Here is a 24,391-nt window from a genome sequence, read left to right as displayed (position 1 = left end):
AGGCTGAGGCAGTAGGATCGCTTAAGCCGAGGAGTCTGAGGTTGCTGTGAGCTAAGCTGACGCCACGGCACTCACTCTAGCCTGGGCAACAAAGTGAGACTCTGTCTCAACAAAAAAAAAAAAAAAAAAAAAAAAAAGAATAGTTACCCAGCCCCCAAACTGGGGAAGGCCAGAGCAGCCCAATGATCTAGTCAAAAGATCAGCCAATATAGACCACGGATCCTCTCAGAAGTGGCTGGAAAGGTGCAGAAATACGAGGACTTCTTTGCCCAAAGAGAGGCTCAGCCAGGAACTCAAGAAGACAAGTGAAACAGAGCGAGGTGGCGCCCCGACAGAGGCTGGGCCGGGAAGGCAAGAGGCATCCAAGGGCCTTAGGGCCCTGGGGGCCTTCTCCATGTTCTCCACACTCTGTGGGTTTATACCACTCCTAGGAACACGTTTCGGGTGTCTGACATTCAAGGAGTGCCTTCCTAGTGGCACGTTCTGTATGCTGTCACATCATGCACTTGTCACAAAGACAAAAACTGAAGCTCTGGTGGAAAACACAAAGCATCTTCAGAAGACCTGCACAGCTGCACTTTCTGTAAAGAAATGGTGCCAAGAGTCCTTCTGAGACTTGAGTACTCACAAGTGGCAGGTGCTGGACTAGACAGTCCAGGGAGGTACACTTTTTAAGCATCTAGGTGAACACTCAAAACAAGGCGACCCTTCCTGGTACGTGCCTGGCATAAGGGTTAAGAACAACGCTTGTGAGATCCCTGAGGAAGTGAGAGACCCACTCCTGCACACTGATTTGGCTTCCACTGTTAAGTCGCTGACAGGAAGTAGGAGACAGGTAGTCAGGGAAGAATGACAGTTGGGGGATTAGTGTGATGACAATTAGCTAAGTTCTGCTCTGCTTCTCTTTACAAAGAAAACTTCCCTTCTTTTCACTCTTGGCATGCCATGTTAGAAGAGAGACATTTCCATGGCAACCACATACACATTTAGTGATGTGTCACTAAATCTGTGTGTGCACAACGGCACATTAGGAGATTTTTTGAATGTGGTAAGAGAAATAGATTTTCATAATTGAATGTTGCCCTCAAGTAGAGTTTACCATTTGCTGAAAGCCTGGGCTACGGCGAGGGTGCTAACTGTGCTACTGTAGCATCGAGGCTCAACTTGGAAATCTCTGCAGACCTCAGGCAAGGACTTGTCTCTTGGGGAGGCTGCCACCCAGAAAGGAGCCTGGACAGATGGGGCAGAGCCAGGGGCCAAGATAGCCTTGGCAGAGCCGGGCAATCAGATCCACGTCGTGTTCATTTGGCGTCTGGGTGAGAGAAAGCCCCCTGCCTGAGACTCAGACCCTGACCCTTGTCCAGGTTCTCAGCACCTCATGACCCCCAAGACTGTCATCTGCTCTAACAAAGAGAGTATAAGAAAAGATCAGCACCGATATCAGAGAGCTTCCGCCAGGAGGAGCACAACAAAAAGAATGCTGAATCTAGAGCCAGAAGTCCCAGATGTGTGTCCTAGTTCTGTCTCTTCCTAATTATGGGACTTTGAAAGCCCCTCTTTTTCTACGCCTCAATCTGTAAACTGGGAATATGCCTCCTGATTACCGGATGCTTCAAGTAGGCAGCGAGTGTAGAAGCAGCACCAACAAATGGCAGCACCACTGAACTCTAACACTGTTTATGAGGCGGCACTGACTTGGCCCACGTGCCCCAAGGTGCCAGATGCAGGTGGGACTCCCAGAGCTCAGGCACAGCAACATATGCCCACCCAGCACCACTCGTGTTGGAGTTGGGGCTGCTGCAGGCTCATGGTGGCTCCAGCTCTCCTCAACAAGGGGAGCGAGGACAGCCCTGCAGCACCTGCCCAGCCCCAGAGGCTCTCATGTCAGCCCATCTGGTCCTCCCCGACCTCCATCCCTGCCCTAGGTCCTAAAAGCCAGTCAGTCAGCAGCTGGAAGGCCTGGGGAGCCCCATCACACCTACATTTAACTCACACATAGTCGATGCTACCTGTCTGCCACTCCCCCACTCCCAATCCCTTTATTCTCCCTCTCACTCAGTCCCCATCCAAACTAAACCTTGGCCTCTACCACCCTGAAGATAGAGACCCCCACCACTGACAAGCAAACAAAAGAAGCCAAATCTTGGCTTTGGCTTTGACCTTCCAAGGGACTGGGTCCTGGCAAGGAGATATTTTCTTTTTTTTTTTTTTAATGACCCTCATATGGACACAGATCAAGGAGAGCCTTTCAAGGGTAGTTTGACCAGGTGTGATGTCACCTCACGTGCTTGATGCAGAACCTAGCCGCATGTAAGAAGCAGTCAGTTCCCTTGGCATCGGGAGAGGGGCACTGCTCGGGGTAAAGACACGGCACCTCCATACTGGAGGGCAGGGAAGCACCCCACGCCCATCACCACGTCCCATCAGCCTCATCTGTGGGCTGGGCTCAGACCCACCTCTTCCTTCAGACTTGCAACCTGTCCTCCCCAGGCAGGCCCACACTCTGCCACTACCCCAGGCCCAGCTCACACCACAGGTATCACCTGGATCAGCCTCTCAAGCCCACCCACGTCACCTGCCTTCCCATCACAAGCTCCCACCAGACTGGAGAGGCTCAGCCACCCCTGAGGGCTGGGCCCTGGCCTGCCCAGCCATGCTGTGACTCCCCAAGTTCCCAGACCCCATGCCCCCACCCTGCTGACTCACAGGTCCCCGAGACCCTGACCCTGCACTGAGGCTCACTCCAGGGAACTGCTTTGATTCATGCGAGAGAGGCTGACACGCTCGGCTTCCACAATCACCACCTCCCCTCAGACACTGCTGATGAGAACGTGAAGCGGTGCAGCCACTGTGAGAACAGCAGGGCAGCTCCTCAATAAATTAAACAGAGTCCCCATGAGACCCAGCAACCCGACTCCTAGGTATGTACCCCAAAGAAATAAAAACATTTGTCCACCCAAAAAGACGCACACAAGTGTTCACAGCATTATTCGTAATAGCCCAAAGATGGAAATAACCCAAATGTTGGCCAACAGATGAAAAGATAAACAAATGCGGTATATCCATACAACGAAGTACTATTCAGCCATAAAAAGAAATGAAACTCTGACACAGGCTACAACACAGATGAACCTTGAAAATGTCACAAGGCCACATATTATATGGCTCCATTTATACAAAATATCCAGAACAGACAACTTCAGAGACAGAAAGGAGACAGTGGCTGCCAGGGACTGGGGTGGGGGTGGGGGTGGAGCGCAGGGAGTGACTGCTTAGTGGGTACAGGTTTTCCGTTTGGAGTGATCCAGAAATAGTGGACCTACATGATGGTGATGGTCACATAATACTGTGGATGTACCTGATACCACTGAATTGTGCACTTTAAAATGGTTAAAATGATACATTTTGTGTCATGCGTATGGACGGTGGTGAGGGGCGCTGGTTCCGAGCAGCCCGTGCTGGAGCCGGCAGGGAGGGCGCACTGCAAACGTGTGGAGTCAGGAAGTCGGATGCTTTTCAGCATTGCCAATGAGAGAGCTATGGGGCCCTCTGCCAGCACAAACCCTGCAAGGGCGGACATGGACTCAAGGACAGGAACTCATGGTAGCTTTCTGCACGTCTCCAAGGAGGCTGAGCAACCCAGCACCAGCTGCTAAAAACACGGTGACCACAGAGGAGAACGTACCACACACTTCTCAGTTCCACAACAGTGAACTGGAATTGACAAGCGCTGGCCTCGTCTCACCTGCCACCCCTGGGGGCCACGCAGACCTTAACATTCATTTTTCAAGATGCCCAAACCACTAAAGAAAAAGTCAGAATGACCTGGGCAAGACTACTTGGTTGCCATAAACAGGACCGCTCTGGCAGCAGAGCTTTCAGGATTTCTCCAGACACGCAGCCCAGGCTGGGGCGAGGAAGCAGGATGGCTTCTGCGGCAGTGGTGAGGGCTCGGATACCAGGAGAAAACCCGAACGGTGGCTGGGGTGAGAATGCCACTTACACATCCCTCGATGGCAGTTTCAGCAAGGACTTTGCCAAGGACTCTCCCTTCAAAGGGCACAGGCTTAGTTTCAAGTGAATTTTACCATTCAAACGGAGGATTCCAGCCACAGGCTGAGAAGAATGTGGTGCTATCTATTTGGCCACTGCCTGCTTGTGGTCACTGGGTAAAAACAAAATACCTCTTCGCCTCTCTACAATTTCTTCCTTTCCTTGACAGCAATGAAGATTAAACTATGCCTTCTCTGAACACATGCAGCCTCCTCTTTCCTGATGAAGGAGCTGGCCTACAAATCTTTAGTGTGTGGACGGCCCAGAGATGCACATCCCGCTTCCAGAAAAGAGGTGGAGGACTGGCTCTGAGCATTCTGCTGGGATAAGGAGTAAGCTAACAGGCTGGCTCACCCAGCGATGGGCCAGAAGAGTCACGTGGAAGTCAGAAAGCAGCTGGCTCAGAGCACCCAGCTCCTCCTAGCAGAGTCGGATGGAGAGTCCTGACAGGTCATCTGAAAATGCAGGGGATAAACAGACTTTCCAATCCCTGATGCCAGCAAGCAAGGAACGCTCAGGAGTCTGTGGCCAGGGGAGATATCCCCAAGTAACAGGGAGGGACGAGGCGGAGAGGGAGCTTGGGGCAGGCCCCTCAGAGGCTGCAGGTGCTCGCAAGGCTCAGTGGGTAACCAGGCTCTGCAGAATTAGCGAGTAAGAGGGAAAAGGAGGCTGAACATGATGCTCTTGGTCCCTCTGCCACCTGACTCTACCTTCTCCCCGATCTCTGGTTCTTCTTTAAACACCAGCATTCCCAAAGGCTCTGAGCCCTCTGCCTTTCACCCCAGGTTTTCCTGGAATGGTTCTGCGCTCAAACCTTTGACCCCTGACGTGCCCTCCGATGACTTCTGAATCTGCATGTCCCCATCGCCCCAAGCCCATATTTCCAACCACCATTCATTAGATGTGCCCACCCAGATTTCACAAGCATCTCGTTTTTATAGTGTCTAGAATTAAACACGTCTCTGCCTCCTGGGGTCTCTCACTGTCCCCCACTTCCTCATGTCACCACCATCTGGCCCAGGTAGAAAGGGTGGCCATTCCAAACTTCACCTCCCACTTCCACACCTGCAACACTCCACAACTCCGCACACAGAGCTTCCTGCTATCCCACTTGCAAGCCCACTGCCCGCGGTACCGTCCACATTTGCCTGAAGGCCATTCTTTTCCCCACGCCCATAGCGCACATCATCTTGAGGTGACCCCCCCCGTTCACCTCTTTATTTGGTACCCCCCATGGTATACAGCGGTGTACCTGTCAGACCTTTCCATCCTCAGCACGTAGGGCACTGCCTGGCACACAGTAAGAACAAAGTAAGCGCCCTGGAAAAGTTGAACTGGAACAAAACGGATAAGCAGCAGGTAGTTAATATTCCCCTCACTGCGTATCAGTTCCACGACATTATTTCATAAAGTCTGGTTTGGACCTGCTTGACAACTAGATTTCTGACACGAATCAGCTCTCCGAATTCTAGCAGCCACATGAAAGCAGTTTTTAGGACAACAGTGATGGGGGAGAAACAGCAGCTAAAAGGAGGCAGGGCTGGGGACTGCATCAACACAAAATGAGGGGATGAGGGCAGGGGAGGGTGAGCCCAAAAAGCCCCCAGTAACCCAGGGGTGGGGAACCTGCGGCCTTCTGTAAAATTTGGACTCAGGCAAAAGGCCGCACATGAGGCTTTAAGGCCCCAGGTCCCCCAGCCCTGCAGCCCAGTCCCTCTCCGGCCTAAGGAATGGTATCCACCTGGGAGAACTGGCAAAGACGGACCCATGCGGAAATGCCTCAGCATCTAATTAAACATTTTAGACTCCATTGCACACGAGAAGGGAACCTACATCCCCCACAGAACCCTGACAAATGAGTCATTTCCAATCAATCCATCACCATAGCATCTGGGTACCTCAGGAAGATGAAAATAAGACCAACACATAAATGAAAACCAATATACAAACAATCGTCTCCCCACACAGGCCTCCAGGAAACCACAGCTACAGCCATCTGCCAAGCTCCATCCTCGTCACCGCTTCCTGCAGCCAGCGGACTCGGAACAAGCATGGTTTAATATCAGATTTAACAGAGGGAAATTTCTTCTCTGAAGTCTGACTCTCCGTGGATGCTCCGAGGCTAAATGTCTACCCCTTGAAGCTGGAATAAAATAAGTTTGGGACAAATAGGATGTGCTTTACAGGCTGTATCAGCCAAAGGATTTGCTAGAAATAGTTGGGGCAGATTGAAGAAAGATTGCATGTTGGCAAAGGTTGAGAATTCACACATTTCTGGCACAGAAACAGAGCTCTCTACGAGACCATCACTAAGCCCTGGGGAGGACACTCACACTAATCTATAGCATATTCTCACTTTCTGCAGCTTCTGCCAGAGGTGGCCTGGACAGATTCAATCTGCTCAACCCAGGTCAGCAATTCTCAGGTTAAATCACATCACAGGTTAAAGCACAGCACAGAGGATAGAAAACAGCAGAGCCCTGCTGCAGTGAGGCTCAACACCCGGGACTGGGTTTTCCGCTCTTTCACTTCTTCAATATCTCCTTTTGCCTGAGCATCAGTCAGTCACTGGATTTTGCAGATAACAACTAGCTCTGCTGCCCTTAGGACCTCTGTAAGGCCCAAACAGCGGCAGGGAAAGGCTGCTCTGTTAACTGGAAGGCAGCAGAGGCAGCCATGGGAGGGAGGGCGATGGCCTGTGGGGAAATCCACTTCTGGACAAGCAAATATTTTCATTTCAGCTGTTTATATCCTGCCTGCTTCCCAAAAAAGATTTAGGTGGGACAGGCAAATATTTATGCAACTAAGCAATGTTTCCCTACCTCTATGCATCTGTGTATGGTAGAAAATGTGTCAGGGATATGAAAATATTGCACCATCAAATTCCTTAAAGCCAGAGACTCATCTTTGCTTTGCCTTCGACTCACTGTATGTAACTGAGACTCAATAGATAGTTGGTGTTTTCAATATTTTCCTTAAAGTTTTAATAAATTCATGGCTTCCCTTGATCGTGTGAACACTGTATGCTCTTAACTCTGGAAAATTTAGTTTTAATTGAGTCTTTTCCCCAGTTTTTTTCTTGCCCAATCCTGGTATAGGTCTTAATAAATATAAAAAATTTCCAACTTCTCCTGTAAGTGGGTAAAAGGGAACCATAGCTGGACGGGAGATATGGCCAAGGCTAAGACAACACTACCATAGGTTAGTTCTTACATTTTTCAATCCCAGTGATCAGGCTGTACTCCAGACCAATTAAATCTGCATCTCTGATTAAATTGGAAGAACTTGGGAATCAGTATTTACTAAAATCCCCTAGGCGATTCCAGACTGCAATAAAGGTTAGAAATCCTGTTCTAAAGATTCACAAGACCAGTTCTTCTGAGTGCCTACCAAGACTATATGGCAATTTCTACTTTATTCCAACCCAAAGTGAAAACTCTTCCTCTACATTATCACCCACCAGCCTTCAGATGACGTCACAGAAACTGCATCAACCTTAGAGTCAGGAGAGGAGGTTTAAGTAGGTGTGTCACAATTTAAACTGGTGAGACCTGGAGTTGGTCACTTCCCTTTTCAGGCTCTTACTTCTCTCAGCTATAAAACAGGATTATAGTCCATGCCGTATTTGCCGCTAGGCTGTTGGGCGGATCAGCTAAACTCTTAATGGGATGTGTGGGCTCTACTAAGAATACCACACACACAGGGAATTTTTGACCTGATCTGTCCAGGATGGGGGAGGGCATCAGCCCAGCCCAGCCCCAACTCCCTTCAAAGCAGACTCCCTGGAGATTCTTGCATTTAAAAGACAACAGGTGATACAGAGAGTCAGAAACCCCTTTTCTAACAGGCAAGTAGACTTCAAATTCCAGGGCTGACAAACTGGAATCCTACTCACACTGGTGGCAAGTTCAAGAGCACTTTACTCAGAGCACAGGGAACCTTGTTACGCTATAATCTATTCCAGTGCCTAATCACAGGAAACACCTAATGTTTGTCTTCCTCGGCTCGACCTGGATTGATACCCCCCGGGTACCATTCTTAGCTACTCAAGGACCAATAATCAGACATAGACCTCCTAGCATGATTACAGGGAGGTTATTACACAACACCACCTCTGAGAGCACATCAGTGTGAGGTCTCTGCCCCTTATGTAATTACATGTCCAGAAAGGCCTGTGTCTGAAACTGCTAGATAAGTCTCTAGACTGAACAGCTATTTTTCTGCCAAAACATGAACCTTTTTCTATAAAGTGTTTCCTTATACTCTGAAGGAGCAAAATTGATTGTATTTTATAGGCTGTTCCCTAAAAGGTCCAGTTCTGAAAGGAAGAAACTAAAGTCTTCTTTTCTCATTGATTCTTATAATTAAAAACCAAGACTACTCCAGAGCTCTGAAATGTATGTGACAGACATGGAGAATGGCTTCTGAGAGAGTTGGAAAGGAAGAAGATTTGCTGATTTAGGTCAAAAACCTAAATGCAGGAAAAACAAAAAAGGTGCCAAAATGTCTTCCTAGGAAATCAGCATTTCCTTGGCAAAGTTTAGGGTTCAACTGTGAAAAGCTCTTTCCACGGGTTGGGATGGGGGAGAGGGATCTTAAATAAGAGACTTATAACTTTAATTCAACACCTTCACCCATCTCAAATGAAACAAATGAAATTAAAGGCAGCCTTTGCAATGAGATATGACATTTACTTCATATTGAACTTTCCTGAATGAGGGGAGACAAGAGATCAGACCTCACATACTGCACCTTGGAAATTCCTCCAGCTTCCCTCTGATCAGTAATTCAGCAATTTGGCTTACGTAAATGATTCTTCTTTTTTTATTATTGTTTTTTAATGTGAGGATTTACAAACCACGTTTTAAAAAGTAGTCATTAGACTTAAGGTAAAGAGCCCAGAGGAAAAAAAAAAAAGAGCCCAGAGAAAATATTTGACAGGTTATAGAATCCTGAGAGGAAAGTCACCCCCATGGAGGCTGCCGGAACATTACGAATACCAACAAACATTTCTTCCAACATCTAAAAGCAGATGACCAAAAAATGCACAAATAATTTTAGATGACATCAACCATAAATTAGAAGCCCTTTTGAGAACTGTTGTCTGTATTCAGGTCACAGTTTCAACACAAAATTATATTTCACTCATCCAGTGCCAATTACAGAATATGAATAAGAATCTTTAAATATCTAAACTATGCTAAGATCTGTATATTAAAGTTTGTGCATTTGATTCAGGAATCTTTATAGATCTACTCAAAGTCTGCTTATTTGTACTTTACATATAATGCTAATGAACTAGATTAAATGGTTTTCTGGCCAACTGCAGATTAGAAAATAACAAGATGGGAAGAGTAGAGAATAAAGCAGCCAGATACAGGTATCCTGGCAACTATAAGAAGTGGCAGCTGACAGCCTCACAGAGGGGAGAAAAACTGTTTCAAACCAGATGAATCTAGAATTTCAAAAACGTGGCATCCACAATGTTTGGCATAATACAAAAAAATGGCTAAACACATTAAGATACAGGAAGATGTAACCCATGAGCAGGAGGTAAATTAGTCAATGGAGACGGCCAAATGATGACAAAGATTAGAAATTGCAAAAAAAAAAAAAAAAAAAAAGACTTTTTTTTTAAGCTACTATAACTATGCCTTAGGATTTAAAGGAAAATATGGAAACAATGAATGAACAGATGAGAAATCTCAGAGAAATCAAAACCATAAAAAAGATCCAAATGGAAATTCTAGAAATAAAAATTACCTGAAATAAAAAAATTCACTGGGTGGGCTTAACAACACACTATACACTACAAAAGAAGTTTTAGTGAACCTGAAGATAGGTTAAAATAGGTTAAATAAATTATCCACACTGAAGTACAGAGAGAAAGAAGGACTAAAAAGAAAGTAAGCAAACCTCGGTGACAGCCAGGATAATATCAAGCAATCTAGCTTACGTGTAACTGAAGTTCTAAAAGAAAAAGAAAGAGATTGGATGGGAAAAATATTTGAAGAAATATGGGCCAAACTTAAAAAAAATAATAATTCACAGACAAAATAAGCTTGACAACTCCCCCCAAAAGATAACAAAGACAACCGTGCCTAAGTACAGCATAGCCAAACTGCTGAAAACCAAAGATAAACAGAAAGTCTTAATAGCATCTAAAGGGAGGGGAAAGACATTATCTACGGTGAATATCCTCTAATTTCTCATCAGAAACAATACAATCTACAAAACAATGGAATGACATCTTTGGTGTAAAGAAAGAAAAAGTCAACCTAAAATTCTATATTCACCAAAAATATCCTTTTAAAATGAAGGCAAAATAGAGACACTTTCAGATAAACAAAAGCTGCAAGAATTTGTCACCAGCAGACATACACTACAAGAAATGTTAAGAGAAGTTTTTCAGACTGAAGGAAAACAATACCAGACAGAAACACAGACATATAAGAAGAAATGAAGGACACTAGAAATGGTAAGTATGCAGGTGAATAAAAAGTCTCTAATTTATTAATTTCTGTAAGATGACTGTTCAAAGCAAAAATAATACAAATATATTATGAGGTTTATAACATATAGACAAGCAAAATATATGACAACAACAGAATAAAGATTGTGAGAGGGTAGATACATATTTTTGTAAAGGCTTTATATTATACATGAAATGATACATTATTTCAAGGGAGATTGTGATATAGATTAAAATTCTAATCATTAAAACAATCATTGGAAATATGTGTATCTAACAGATTAAATAAAATAGAATCTTAATACTTGCTCAATCCAAAAGAAGGCATGAAAGGGAAAAAAAGAAACAAAGGATATATGGGACTAATAAAAAATTGCTACATGATAGATTTGGACCCAACTATATAAATATTATGTTAAATGTAAATGGAATAAAGACTAATGAAAAGGCAGAGATTGTCAGACTGGATTTTTAAAAAGCAAAACCCAATTATGTGCTCTTTATAAGAGATATATTTTAAATACAAAGATACAGATGGGTTAAAAAAATTAAAGGATGTAAAAATTTATACCATACAAACACTAATCATATGAAAGCTTAAGAGGCTATATTAATCAGGTAAAATACACTGCAAACATTAGCTGGGCATAGTAGTGCATCTCTGTAGTCCGAGCTACTTGGGAGGCTGAGGTGGGAATATAGCTTGAGCCCAGGAGTTAAAGGCTGCATTGACCTATGATTGCACCACTGCTCTCTAGCCTGGGTGACAGAGCAAGATCCTGTCTCTAAGAAAAAAAAAATGGGCCGGGCGCGGTGGCTCACGCCTGTAATCCTAGCACTCTGGGAGGCCGAGGTGGGCGGATCGTTTGAGCTCAGGAGTTCGAGACCAGCCTGAGCAAGAGCGAGACCCCATCTCTACTAAAAATAGAAAGAAATTATATGGACAGCTAAAAATATATATAGAAAAAATTAGCCGGGCATAGTGGCAAATGCCTGTAGTCCCAGCTACTCGGGAGGCTGAGACAGGAGGATCGCTTGAGCTCAGGAGTTTGAGGTTGCTGTGAGCTAGGCTGACGCCACGGCACTCACTCTAGCCTGGGCAACAGAGTGAGACTCTGTCTCAAAAAAAAAAAAAAATGCATGCAAAAAATTATCAGAAATGAAGAAATACATTTATAATGTTAAAAGGTCAATTCATTAAGAAGATACAACCGGCCCGGCGTGGTGGCTCACGCCTGTAATCCTAGCACTCTGGGAGGCCGAGGTGGGCGGATCGTTTGAGCTCAGGAGTTCGAGACCAGCCTGAGCAAGAGCGAGACCCCACCTCTACTAAAAATAGAAAGAAATTATATGGACAGCTAAAAATATATATAGAAAAAATTAGCCGGGCATGGTGGCGCATGCCTGTAGTCCCAGCTACTCGGGAGGCTGAGACAGGAGGATCGCTTGAGCTCAGGAGTTTGAGGTTGCTGTGAGCTAGGCTGACGCCACGGCACTCACTCTAGCCTGGGCAACAGAGTGAGACTCTGTCTCAAAAAAAAAAAAAAAAAAAAAAGAAGAAGAAGATACAACAATCTTAAATATGTATATGCCAAGTAACATAAATATAAAATACATGAAGCAAAAACTGACAGAATTAAAGGGAATAGTGGAACAAATTCATAATTATAGTTTGAAATCAACACTCTTCTCTTAATAAAAAATTTTAAAAGTAGACCCAAAAAATCAGTAAGACAGAATTTTGAACACTATCAACCTATCTGACCTAAGTGACATCTATAGAACATTACATCCAACGACCATACAATATACATTCCTTAAGTGCATGTGGAACATTTGCCAATATAGCCTATATACTGGGCCATTAAACAAGTCTCAGGTTTCAAAGGATTAAAATCAGAGTGTGTTCTTTGAACACAAAGGAATTAACACATTAGAAATCAATAATGAAAAGATATCCAGAAAATTAAATCCAAAAATCAGTTATGAGTCTCTACCTTAAAGAAGCTAGAAAAAGATAGTGAATTAAGCCCAAAATAAGCAGAAAGAAAGAGTGAAAATCAGTAAAATTTTAAAATCGATATTAAAAAGACTAAAAGTTAATTCTTAGAAAAGATCAATAAAATTGATGAACTATTAGCAAAACTATTTTTAAGAAGGAAACAGAGAAAGCAATTGCCAATATCAGCACTGAAAGAAGGAACACCACTACAGATCCCATAAACATTAAAAAGAAAATGAGGGCCGGGCGCGGTGGCTCACGCCTGTAATCCTAGCATTCTGGGAGGCCGAGGCGGGTGGATCGCTCAAGGTCAGGAGTTCGAGACCAGCCTGAGCAAGAGTGAGACCCCGTCTCTACTAAAAATAGAAAGAAATTATATGGACAACTAAAATATATATATATAAAAAATTAGCCAGGCATGGTGGTGCATGTCTGTAGTCCCAGCTACTCGGGAGGCTGAGGCAGGAGGATCGCTTGAGCCCAGGAGTTTGAGGTTGCTGTGAGCTAGGCTGAAGCCACGGCACTCACTCTAGCCCGGGCAACAGAGTGAGACTCTGTCTCAAAAAAAAAAAAAAGAAAAAAAAAAAAAAAGAAAAAAAAAAAAAAAGAAAATGAGAATCTTAGGAACAATTTTATCACAATAAATTCTAAAACTTGGATGAAATAGAAAAATTACTTGAAAGACGAATGAACAAAACTGACATAAGAAAAGGAAATTCTTTGAGTATGAGCTATTCATTAAAAAAGAAGAAGAAAAAGAAATTCTGAGTATCCCTATATCTGTTATATAACCAATGATTTAAAACTTCTCACCCATCCCCCTAAATCTTCTAGGCCTCTTATCAGGCTTTGCTGGTGAATTTTATCAAACATTTAAGAAAGGGATAATAGTAGTGTCCCATAATCTTTCAGAAAATAGACAGAAGAGAACACTTTTCAGTTTATTTTATGAGGTCAACATAATGCTGACACCAAAACCCAGACAAAGGCTTTACAAGAAAACTATAGACCAATATCCTTTATGAGCATGGATGCAAAAATCCTTAACAAAGTATTAGAAAATCAAATGCAAGTTTGGTTTAACATTCTTTTTAAATCAATGAATTCACCACAGTAACAGAATTAAAGAGGAAAACTGTACCATCATCTCCATGGATGCAGAAAAAACATTTGACAAAATTTAATCCCACTCCTGATAAAAATTTTTGGCAAACTAGGAATAGGAGGGAACTTCTTTAACTTGATAAAAGGTATCGACCAAAAACCTACATCTAACATTACACTTGATGAAAGACTGAATGCTTTTTCTTTGAGATCAAGAACAAGGCAAAGATGTCAGTTCTATTTAACATTGAACTGGAAGTCCTAGCCAGTGCAATGAAGCAAGAAAAAGAAATAAAAGGCATATAAATTGTAAAGGAAGAAGTAAAACTGTCTTGACATAGACAACATGATTGTATACATAACAGAACCTAAGGAATCTACCAAAAAAAAAAAAAAGATCTAATATATGAATTCAATGAGGTCACATGATTCAAAGGCAATATACAAAAAAAAAAAACTTACTGTATTTCTATGTACTAGCAACAACTGCAAAATAAATATTTAAAAAATACCATTTACAACAACATAAAAACATAAAATAGAGATATAGTTAATAAAAGGTGTTCAAGGCTGGGTGCGGTGGCTCATGCCTGTAATCCTAGCACTCTGAGAGGCAGAGGCGGGAGGATTGCTTGAGGTCAGGAGTTCCGGAACAGCCTGAGCAAGAGAGAGACCCTATCTCTACTAAAAATAGAAAAATTAGCCAGGTGTGGCTGTGCATGCCTGTGGTCCTAGCTACTCAGGAGAAGGATCACTTGAGCCCAGGAGTTTGAGGCTGCAGTGAGCCATGATGATGCCACTGCACTCTAGCCTGAGGTGGCAGAGCGAGACCCCGTCTCAAAAAAAAAAAAAGATGTTCAAACCCTCTTTATTGAAAACTATAAAACCCTGTGGAGAAAAATTAAAGAAAATCTAAATAAATGGAGAGAGATACCACATTCATAGATTGAAAGACCCAACATTGTGAAGATAACAATTCTTCTCCATTTGATCTACAGATTCAAGGCAAATCCAATCCAAATCCCAGCAGGATTTTTCATAAAGTGACAAGCCTGTCCTCAAATGTACACAGAAATGCAAAGGAACTGGAACAGCCAAAGCTATTTTGAAAAAGAAGTTCAAAGATGAAGAAATCACATTACCTATTTTCAAGACTTACTATTTACAGCATCAAAATAACATGGATGGACATAAAGATAAATCAATAGAACAGGAGAGTCCAGAAACAAAACCACATATATATGGCTATTTAATTTGACAGAGGCATCAAGGCAATTCAGCAGGGAAAGTTTTTCAACAAATAGTGCTAACCGACTGGACATCTAAATGTAAACTAACGATCCTCAGCTCCTACCTCACATCATACACAAAAATTACTTTAAAGTGGATGAGAGACCAAAATGTAAAAACTAAAATGATCGTGCTTCTGGAATGAAAAGATTATTTTCATGACCTTGGGGTAGGCAAAGATTATTTTTAACGTAGGCACAGCACTAATCAAAAAGAAAACACTGATGCATTGGATTTCATAAAAATTTTAAAATTCTGCTCTTTGAGTGACACCACTGAGAAAATGAAAAGAGAAATCATAGACTGGGAGCAAATACTTGTAATACATATACCTGACAAAGGACTTATATCCAGAATATATAAAGAATTCCTACAACTTGATAAGATGATAAACAACTCAATTTTTTAAATTAAAAAAAGGGCAAAAGGTTTAAACAGACATTTATAAGAGAGATACAGAAATGGCAAGCAAACATATGGAAAGACGTTCAATTATCAATAATTAACAGGGAAACAAAAATTAAAGCCACTACGAAATATCACTACATACCAAATAGAATAGCTAAACCTAAAAAAGTTGACAATAACAAGTGTTAGCAAGGATGCAGAACACTCACATATTACTGATGGGAGTATAAAATGGTCTAACTACTTGGGGAAAGTGTTTCCAGTTTCTTATAAACTCAAACATATAACTATTCTATGAGCCAGCAATTCTACTCCTAGTTACACAAAAGAAATTGAAAACATATGCCCACACAAAGACTTGTACACAAAATGTTCATAGCAGCTATCTTCATAATAGCCAAACACTGAAAACAACCCAAAATTCCAAAAACAGATGAATGGATAAACAAAGTGTGGTACAGTCATACAATGGAATACATCTCAACAATAAAAAGGAATGAAGTACTGATATATACAACATGCGTGACTTTCAAAAACAGTATCCTCAGTGAAAGAATCCTTATACCATAAGGCATAGAATGTACTATCCCACTTATTTGAAGATCTAGATCAGGCAAAACTAGTCTCTGCTAACAGAAATCATGACAGTAGGCCAGGCACAGTGGCCCATGCCTGGGAGGCTGAGGCAAGAGGATCGCTTGAGCCCAGGAGTTCAAGGTTACAGTGAGTTATGATTGTGCCATTGCACTCCAGCCTGGGTAACAGAGTGGGACTGTGTCTCAAAAAAAAAAAAAAAAAAATACAATGACTGGAGGTAGATGACAGGTGGGTGATGAGGGAATCAACTAGGAAGAAGCAAAGGAACTTTCTGAGGAGATGGAAACAGATGATAGATGATGAGGCTGTAGTTTACATGGTCTTTGGCATTTCTTAAAATTCAGCAAACTGCGTATTTAAGATCTGTGCATTTCACTATGGGTAAATTATACTTAAATAGTATCTACATCACAAAGTTGTTGTGTAAAAAAACAAGATGGGAACACAAAGAGCAAACATTGACAGTCAAACAGTCTTAGTGATACAACTCATCAGCCTCTACTGGACATTTCTGTATTGTGCAGTGGACATTATGGTGACCTCGAAGGCAACAAGAATGCTTTGTGTTTAGTATGATGCTTAGAAAGACGGCTAAGGTGGAAGGAGGGGAGAAAAATCTCCTATTATTCAGCCACTGAAAATGGTTGCTATTTAGTGACAACTGTTTGCCTAGAAGGTTTACCTTTAGAGCAGCTGACTCCCAGAAGATGCCAGATAAAAGCACAATTATTGATCATCTATTAAGGAGGGTACTAATCAATATGCCGAAGTTTCTTCTGTAAAAGTTACCACTAAAGGCACTGCACTAAAACAGATGGAAAACTCCCCTGGTTTTAGCCTTTAATTAAAGAAGATTCAGAGTCAAGAGACGTATTCAGACCGTCTTGTGAGTAAGAGCTGTTATGACCACCTGCCTGCCAAGTGTAGGGAGCTCTCAACCCAAATCTTAGAAAACAGCCTTCTCAGGGGAGAAAACACCTGCAACTGGGTCACCAATGAGGTCTTGTAGCTGTGTCTCGGTGGCTTCTGTTTTCTTTGCAGGTGGAGACACCAAAGCAGGTCTGACTTACAACAATTTCAGCTGCTTCAACTCTACATTTAAGAGAACCAAAACTATGCTGTCTGAGCTACTACTGACTAGTTCTCAGAGTGAAAGGGGAGTGGAGGAGGAAGAGGTGGGAGCTCAGGTCCTTTTGTCCTTGGAATTCTTTGAAGAGTCTCCAATTTGGATTCTTACCATCATCTGCCATGGAAATACAGAGTTAAGAAAACCTGTTTTCTTTTCCCCAAATTATGCAAACACTTGTGCATAAAGGCCTTGGCCCAGAAGTAGTGGGAAATCAAGAACCACTGCTTATTGTTTGATAAGCCTGGTCTTTTGGGACTACAGGTGCACAGAACTGAATAATCATCATCCTTGGCACATGACACTCATCCCTGCTCCATGCATGGCCCCTATTTCCAAGTAATGTAATAAATACCCATGAGCTCACCTGAGGCAATGACTCTCCTGAATCTTATTCCCATCATTACCTTGTAAAGGCATTCCTAATTTGGCCAATGAAAGCAAGGCAGGGAGAAAGAGAATTTCCTAAAGCTCTCAATGCCTCCCCTAACACAGACTCAACTTAGGATACAAAGAGAGGTTTCTTCTCTAAGCCAGAGCCAGAACCCACAAGGCTGGGTGCCCCCCTAGATTACCAGGCAGCTTCCCTACACAGGCTTTACAATCTGCAAGCCTGATTTATTTTTTTCAATAAGAGAAAAGATGTAAGTCCCTTTGAGCAAAGTATGCCTGATATATATCACAATATTTATTTTTTGTGGAGTAGTGGATCAGTCTTCCGGGAAAGCTAGAGAAAAGGCATTTCTTGAACTTGGATGTAAATCAGTCACTCTAAAAACCACAAGGGAATCTATATTCTTACCCCCCTGCTAGCTGTACTGTGAAATAAGTAGCTGACTTTTAAAAGTCGTCATTCTATTTGTTTTTAGCCCTAACACTAAAGGCCAAGTTAAGAATGTGAGGCCTGAGAAGCAATTGCTCCTGGAATGCCTAATTCCCCAAAATGATGGTGCATTTCAAAATGAAAGCAGAGACCCAACCAACCTGTGGGTGTTAAGCTGTATACCTGCTAGGGACAAGTTCTCAATTTTACTCTAACTGTAGCACTTAATCCTAAGGAAGAAGGAGGAGGTGTGTGTGACTGGGCTTAGGATGTAAGGGTCTTCCAAGGGACCTGTCCAGTTATTATAGGCCAGTCTCCATCTATGTTAAATGTTTGGTAGAGCAGGTCAAGAGGGAAACTGAAGGACAGGAGAAGAAGAAAAGGATCTTCGATGGATTTGCAACTCAAACAGAGCTCTTCGAAGCAAAGCTATTTAAATCTGAGCTGTTCCTAATATTAATTATCCTCTACATCTCACAGGCTCAGATCTACATGCTACAAAGAACACAAAGCCTTTTAATTTTCCTACCTGTCCTGGGCACCAGTGACGATAAATCAGACATACAGAGAAACCACACATGACTGACGAACTAGCCCATTAATGGGGAGCAAAGATCATTTGCCAAGATGACTTATTCAGACACTCTCACATATCACAGCCAGCAATATTCTGGAGGCTGAACATAGCAGGCACAGAGGGCAAGAGCTAGGGCACTCAGACTAACTCATGGGTGCCACCTCCCCACTCCCTTCAAGTTAGACTTGCACTTGGAATATTACTACAACTTCTAAAACGCGTCTTGGGTGACTGAGCTGCTAAAGCCCCAAACCTAAATGTAGTTCCTACTCTGAGCCTCCTTAGAATTCCAGGTAGCCTCAGGGAGAAGACCCAGCCTTTGGGCACCAGCAACTTTAACAGTAAGTTGTAGATTTTTAATATAGCCATTCATTATTAAAGTATCTGAGCTCCAACTAAATGTCAGACCCTACTCTAGATGCTTGGGCAGATCCATGAACAAAACAGTAAACAAGTAGAAGTGCAGGAGAGACGAGAATCTCCTAAATGCCAGCCTCGTGGTTTTACCATGAAGACAGAGGCTCAGTGATAAGCAGGAATTTCCCTCCAAGGTCAGAGTCGATGGAATAGCTAGACTTGAACCCAGGTTGGATTCTTAGCAGGACTACTGAACACAGCAAGGTATAAAAGCGCTGGGCAGACAGCACAGGGAGGGTGGTGAAATTCAACCCACGTTCTTTTCGCCCAGCCCTGCACTCCAAAGTGGAGCTACATCTCTCCAGAGGAAGAAACCCTTCCTGTAGTTTGCCTGAAAGCACCATATGGGCTAGGGGTAGCCCCAACTCCAGAACCACATTCTCACTGCCCCAGATTGCCCAATTCCCTTTAACAAAAAGCCGCCTTCACTGGAAGGGACAACTGAGGTTCCCCAAATCAGCAACCAACCATCAGTAGGACCCACTGAAGAACTTTTTCATTGGGATATAACCCTGACAAGCTATACATCCCAACTCATGATGTGTGAGAAAAGTCTGTTTGAACTTGAATCCATAAGAAACCCACTTATGGACGATGTCCCCCATTTCCTGTATTACCCTCAGATCTGAAAGGAAAGGCTGCTGCCAAGCCTTCACCCCTTTACATTCCAGCCCACACCTTTCCTCTTCATGATCCCAAGCTGAGGATCTGTCACTGTTTAATCCCATCTCCAAAGCTCAACATGGGTGACGGGAATGATTAACTTATCAACTATTCGAATATCCACTCTAGGCTAGGTGCTAGGATACAAGAGTGACCATCACCACCAACACCACCACTGCTACCACACCACTGTCCCTGACTTCATGGAACTAAGATATGTTGAAAACAGAGCTGGGAAAGCCCAACTGCTGAGGAGTCACTGACCAGACTGGCAGTCCACTTAGTGGCCAGGGCTAGAAACAAGAATGTCTATGCCCTCCTTTCCTCTTCCTCACCTCATTTTACAGGAAGGTTCAAGAAGGAGAGGAGGTGGCTTGTCCAAAGTTAAACAGTTTAACAGTTGAGCTGAGGCACCAATCCATGTTCTCTGGGTTTCCTCTCTCTACCATAGTGCTCTCTCCAGTGTTTGAAAATTGGGAAGTGAGGAAGAATAGTTGGTTCTAGTGACAGAGTGTTTCCTGATGCATGTGTGCCCAGAACCTGCAGCTTCAACCCATCTTATCAGCACAGACCTTGTGCCTGTGTCCAACTCTCAGGATGTTCATAAATATACTTTGTTGATCTAGAGCCAGAGTGTCCAGTTTTCATTCAAGCTCATTTATCTTGCTCTCTGACTTGCTCTTGAAATTCGCTTTCACTTTAAAAGCCTCATCTTACAACAACAGGACCTTTTTTATCTGATGCTAGCTCCCCCTCTGCTCCTCCGGTCTAATCAATCCATGTCTGGAAATAAACAAACCAAAGAGGAAAGCAACAGTACTTTTTGTGAAAACAGGCACCTTTCTAAAAATGGTCTACCCCTGGGCATGACGCAGATAGAAATTTAAATGAGAAGGAAATAAAGACACCCTCCAGCAATAGTCATAAGCATTCCTCTTCAGGTGGGAAGATGGGACGGTAACTGTGTTAACAACTAAACCAAAAACTCTGTTCCATATTTTTCAGGCTGTAGGTGGGGAGGTCAAACCCAAGAAGCCAGAAGAGACAGTAGGTTTCAAAACAATGGTGTATATAACCCAGCCCCCTCCATTCTGAGGAGCTTAAGGTCTTCAAGATAGTAAGAGAGGGCTAGATGAACAACAACTGCAAGTATATGCAAGCATGCCTCCAGCAACTACGAGGGGCATAAGGAGATGCCAGACAGAAAGATCCAGCCATCTGGCAACGAAACTGGACCTCCTTCCACCATGCTATTTTACACCCACCTGAAAGCACAGAATCCTCACACCTCTTCCCACTCCCCAGGTGTGCCAGCAGGTCATCACCCCCAGCCTCTGCTGGCAAAAGAGTCTGTCTTTTCATAGCGGGGGGAGAACCAAGTTCCCCACTAGCCAGGCCACCCCTCTGGCTATGGCTCTCAACCCCAGGCTTTCAGAAATGGGCCACCTTCTAGATGCGAATGCAGAAAGCACCTCTTCTGAAGAGATAGATCAGTAGTTAATTCTTAATCCTTTTGAAAGTCTGATGACAGCTCTGGACACCCCACAAAAAACTGCACACATGCAGTTTATATGTAATTTCACTGGGGGTTACTGCCCTCCTTGGAGGTCAAGAAGGGCAGAAAGAGCTACTATGCTCAGCAAGGGAGCTGCGGGTGGTCCAGGTGAGTATTCAACAACACCGTTCCTTAACAGAAAGGAGAGAAATGCATGCCCCTTACTTAGCTACTGCAAGTCCCAGCCCTCAATTAACCTTTGGATTTCAACAAGAATTTGGAAACTGAGAGCACATGTATGTGCACAGGCACATACCCCAAGGACTTATCTTCCCTGTGGCTTCCTATCTTGACTTCTCAAAATGTCCTGTGATTGCTAGTTAAGACAGTCTCCAGACAGGGCTTAGCATAGGACGGCTGAGTAACAGCAGAGATAAGAAGTAGGTGAGAGGTGGGTTTTGGGAGGGAAGATAGTTCAGGTAAGAAGGAGACAGCCAAGCTCTCCACCAGCTCTCAGTGGGTCTTGTCAGGGCAGGTTCTGACCCTTGCTGCCTGTGCTCCCTGGAAATTAGGGCAGACCTGCTGACTCCTTTGCAGCAAACCTAGCAGTCCAGACAGAGCAGCCCTTTCCTCCTGGGGCCTGGGGAGGGGAGAGCATCCTCTCGTTTCTAGGGAGGAGACCCTGGCCCACAGATTGCCCACAGCCCCCTCGTGGCCTGGGGGTGTCACTGCAGCCCCCTCTGCATGGCTGGGCGCAAACTTCATGCAGGCAGCTCTAACAGTGGTCAAGCGGAATATTTAGTCACCAGTGGCGACTTGGCAACCATCCTCAAGCCACGTGAGGCTTCGTTTGCTTTTGATTTCTTAAACTAAGACTCAGACTTAAAGTGATCCTTCATACCTCTCCCTAGTACAATCCCTATAGGGAACTTGTCCAAGATCTGCTTCATTAAGCCAATAACCTCAGTGCTTCTGAAACATTACCACTGCCTTATTGATCATTCCTTCCTGCATCACATGCAATTATGTACAATTGTTCCAAAGCTCAATAGAAACAGTTAGCAAGAATACACAACATCCTCCAGTTTGTAGGTTGCTGACTAGATTACAAAATACTTGCAGGACACCAAATACCCGCCAAATCCTGGGTTTCCAGGTAGCAGGTCCTACAGGGGTTTTGGACTTAACCACACACAGCGAGAAAGAACGTGACCAGTGGTTCTGTGTCTACAAATGCAAACAGAGGGTGCCCATTAAGGAACCTGAACTCCACTCTCACTCGCAACTCCACAAGGGAAGGAGTGGAGTTCACCTGGGCTGGGGACTGGACAAGAAGGACCAGAAAGTCTGTGGGCCCAGGGGTGCAGCTGCCATCAGTCAGGGTGGGGACGAGTAATTGAACCCAGTAGTGGAACAGTGGGCAGGCAGGAGAGAGGGTGGGAAGTTTGGGAAGAGAGAGGAAGGTGTAGAGTGTCTGAAGGGCCTAGAGCAGAGCAGGGACCAGGAGGCACTGGGGCCAGGGGAATGGCATGGGAGTGCCAGAGGGTCTTTTCTTTGATGGGGGGCCCTTACCTCCTTGATTTTCTCCCGCTGTGCTCGCACTCGGCTCTGGGGCTCCTCACTCTCACCGGCCCTTGTCCCCAGGACCGGGTGGCGGAGGCGGCTCCGGAAGGCATTAAAGTCAAAGCTGAACGGGACGATCTCCTCCTCCCGATGCCCTGTGGGGCGGGTGCGCCGCAGCCACTCTTTCCTGCGGCCCCGGCTGCTGGGGTCGTGCTTACCCGGGGCCGGAGCAGCGGGGGCCGGGTTGGGGGGCGGCTCCTGCTCGCGGGCCCGGGGAAGGCCGGCAATTTCCTCCACCATCTCCAGGCCAGGCTGCTGGGTCCGGGGGGCCAGGAAGAGGCGCTTGAGGCGAGAGGAGTGGGGCAGCAGGAAGAGGGCTCCGAAGCACAGGGTGACAAGGCCCGAGAGGAAGAGAAGGAAGAGAAACTTCTGTGGCAGCCGCAGCCCCCAGGGGGAGGCCGGGACGAAGCCCGGCACTTTCCTCAAGAGCATCGTGGCCTGGCAAAGGGCTGGGGACAGTCAGCTCCTTCCGAGGTCCCCCGAGGCCCTTGGAGCCCGGGCACGTGTCCGCCGGGGGTTCGGCGAAGGGAAGGCGTCCAGGAGCGCTGCCCGGGATGGGGGGGTCCCTGGGCCGGGCTGCCAACCCTGAGAGTTTGGCCGCTTCGGGGACTGTCCCCGAAGTTCAGGGAGTTTTGAGAGAGTGCTCCTGTGCGGAGGCGGGGGCACAGCGGCCTTGGCGGGGCCCGGGCGAGCCGGGCTGCACAGCTCCGGGCCCGGGCCCGCAGCGGCCGGCCGCACGCCGCAGCCTCCCCTCCGGCCTCCGCGCAGCCCCTCCCTGCAGCGGCTGGGCCCCGCGCCTTCCCGCGCTGCGGCCGCCGCCGGGGCTGTCACAATGCCGTCCGCGGCGCCCAGGCTGTCGGCGCCCAGGGGCGCCCGCAGGCCCGGGCCGAGCGGCGTCTCCGTCACCCGCGCTGAGCCGCCCTCAGCGTCTCGACCTCCCTCCCGCGCTCGTCGGCGCCCAAAGTTTCAACCTCAGAAGCAGTTTCCAGAGGGGGCTGGCTCGGGGGCGTAAGGTGGTGGCGGGCTGGCGTGTCAGCGCCGCTCCGAGAGTGCGCACACCCGGCCAGACCGCGACAGCACCCTGGCTCGGCTATCGGGACACGTCCACAACTTTGTTCCGCTGCGGAGCGGGAGCCGGGAGAGGGGAGAGCCCAAGGAGCGGGAGCAGGCACTTCCGAGTCTGTGAGGACTGGGGACCTCAGGGCCGCCGGGAGCTGAGAGATGTCCGAGCCCGGGTCCAGAGGCGGGCGCCGTCCGCGACGAGCCGCGGCTGGGCGGCTGCAGCTGCGCCCAGGAGCGCGGGCTCCCGCCCAGCCAACTCGGTAGGGCTCCGGGTTCCCTCTGGGATCACCTGTTCCCGGGAGCCGCCGGCTCCGCGGAGCGCGCAGCCCCGGCTGCGCCTCCCCCGCTGCAGCTGGCGTCCTCTCAGCGGCCGCTCCAGACGGGCCGCCGCTGCCGAGCCTGCGCCCCACACGCGCGCACACCCGCCCGGACGCCCGCTCCGCCGCCGCCGCCGCCGCCGCCGCCGCCGCCTCCGCGGCTTGCTCGAGCTTTCACTGCGACAGCGCCCGCGGCCCCGCCTCCCGCCGGCCACGCCCTCAGGCCACGCCCCCCGGCGCGCGCCCCCGCGGCCCGCCCCCCACCACACCGGCGGCGCCGCAGTCAGGCCAATGGCCTCGCGCCGGGGTAGGGGCGCAGGGGCTGCGCCCGGGTAGGGAGCGGAGACCAGATTCCAAGCCAC

General features: G+C 46.0%; 1 protein-coding gene across 6 annotated transcripts in view; it reads right to left on the bottom strand.

Moving 5' to 3' along the window:
- Positions 1–24,152, bottom strand: part of MAN1C1 (mannosidase alpha class 1C member 1) — a 132,965-nt gene extending 108,813 nt beyond the window's left edge. For 3 of the 6 annotated variants that reach the window (XM_069479610.1, XM_069479608.1, XM_069479611.1), the window contains exon 1: positions 22,600–24,152. In XM_069479610.1, the coding sequence (XP_069335711.1) occupies positions 22,600–23,082 (483 nt within the window). In that variant the 5' untranslated portion in view covers positions 23,083–24,152. The remainder of the gene's footprint in view (positions 1–22,599) is intronic. The other 3 variants (XM_069479606.1, XM_069479607.1, XM_069479609.1) reach the window with 2 other exon arrangements.
- Positions 24,153–24,391: the final 239 nt, after the last annotated feature.

This window comes from Eulemur rufifrons, chromosome 8 (genome assembly GCF_041146395.1).
Source record: "Eulemur rufifrons isolate Redbay chromosome 8, OSU_ERuf_1, whole genome shotgun sequence".
Lineage (NCBI taxonomy): Eukaryota > Metazoa > Chordata > Mammalia > Primates > Lemuridae > Eulemur > Eulemur rufifrons.
The sequence above is the reverse complement of the archived record's forward strand: the minus strand, read 5'-3'. Positions and strand labels throughout refer to the sequence as shown.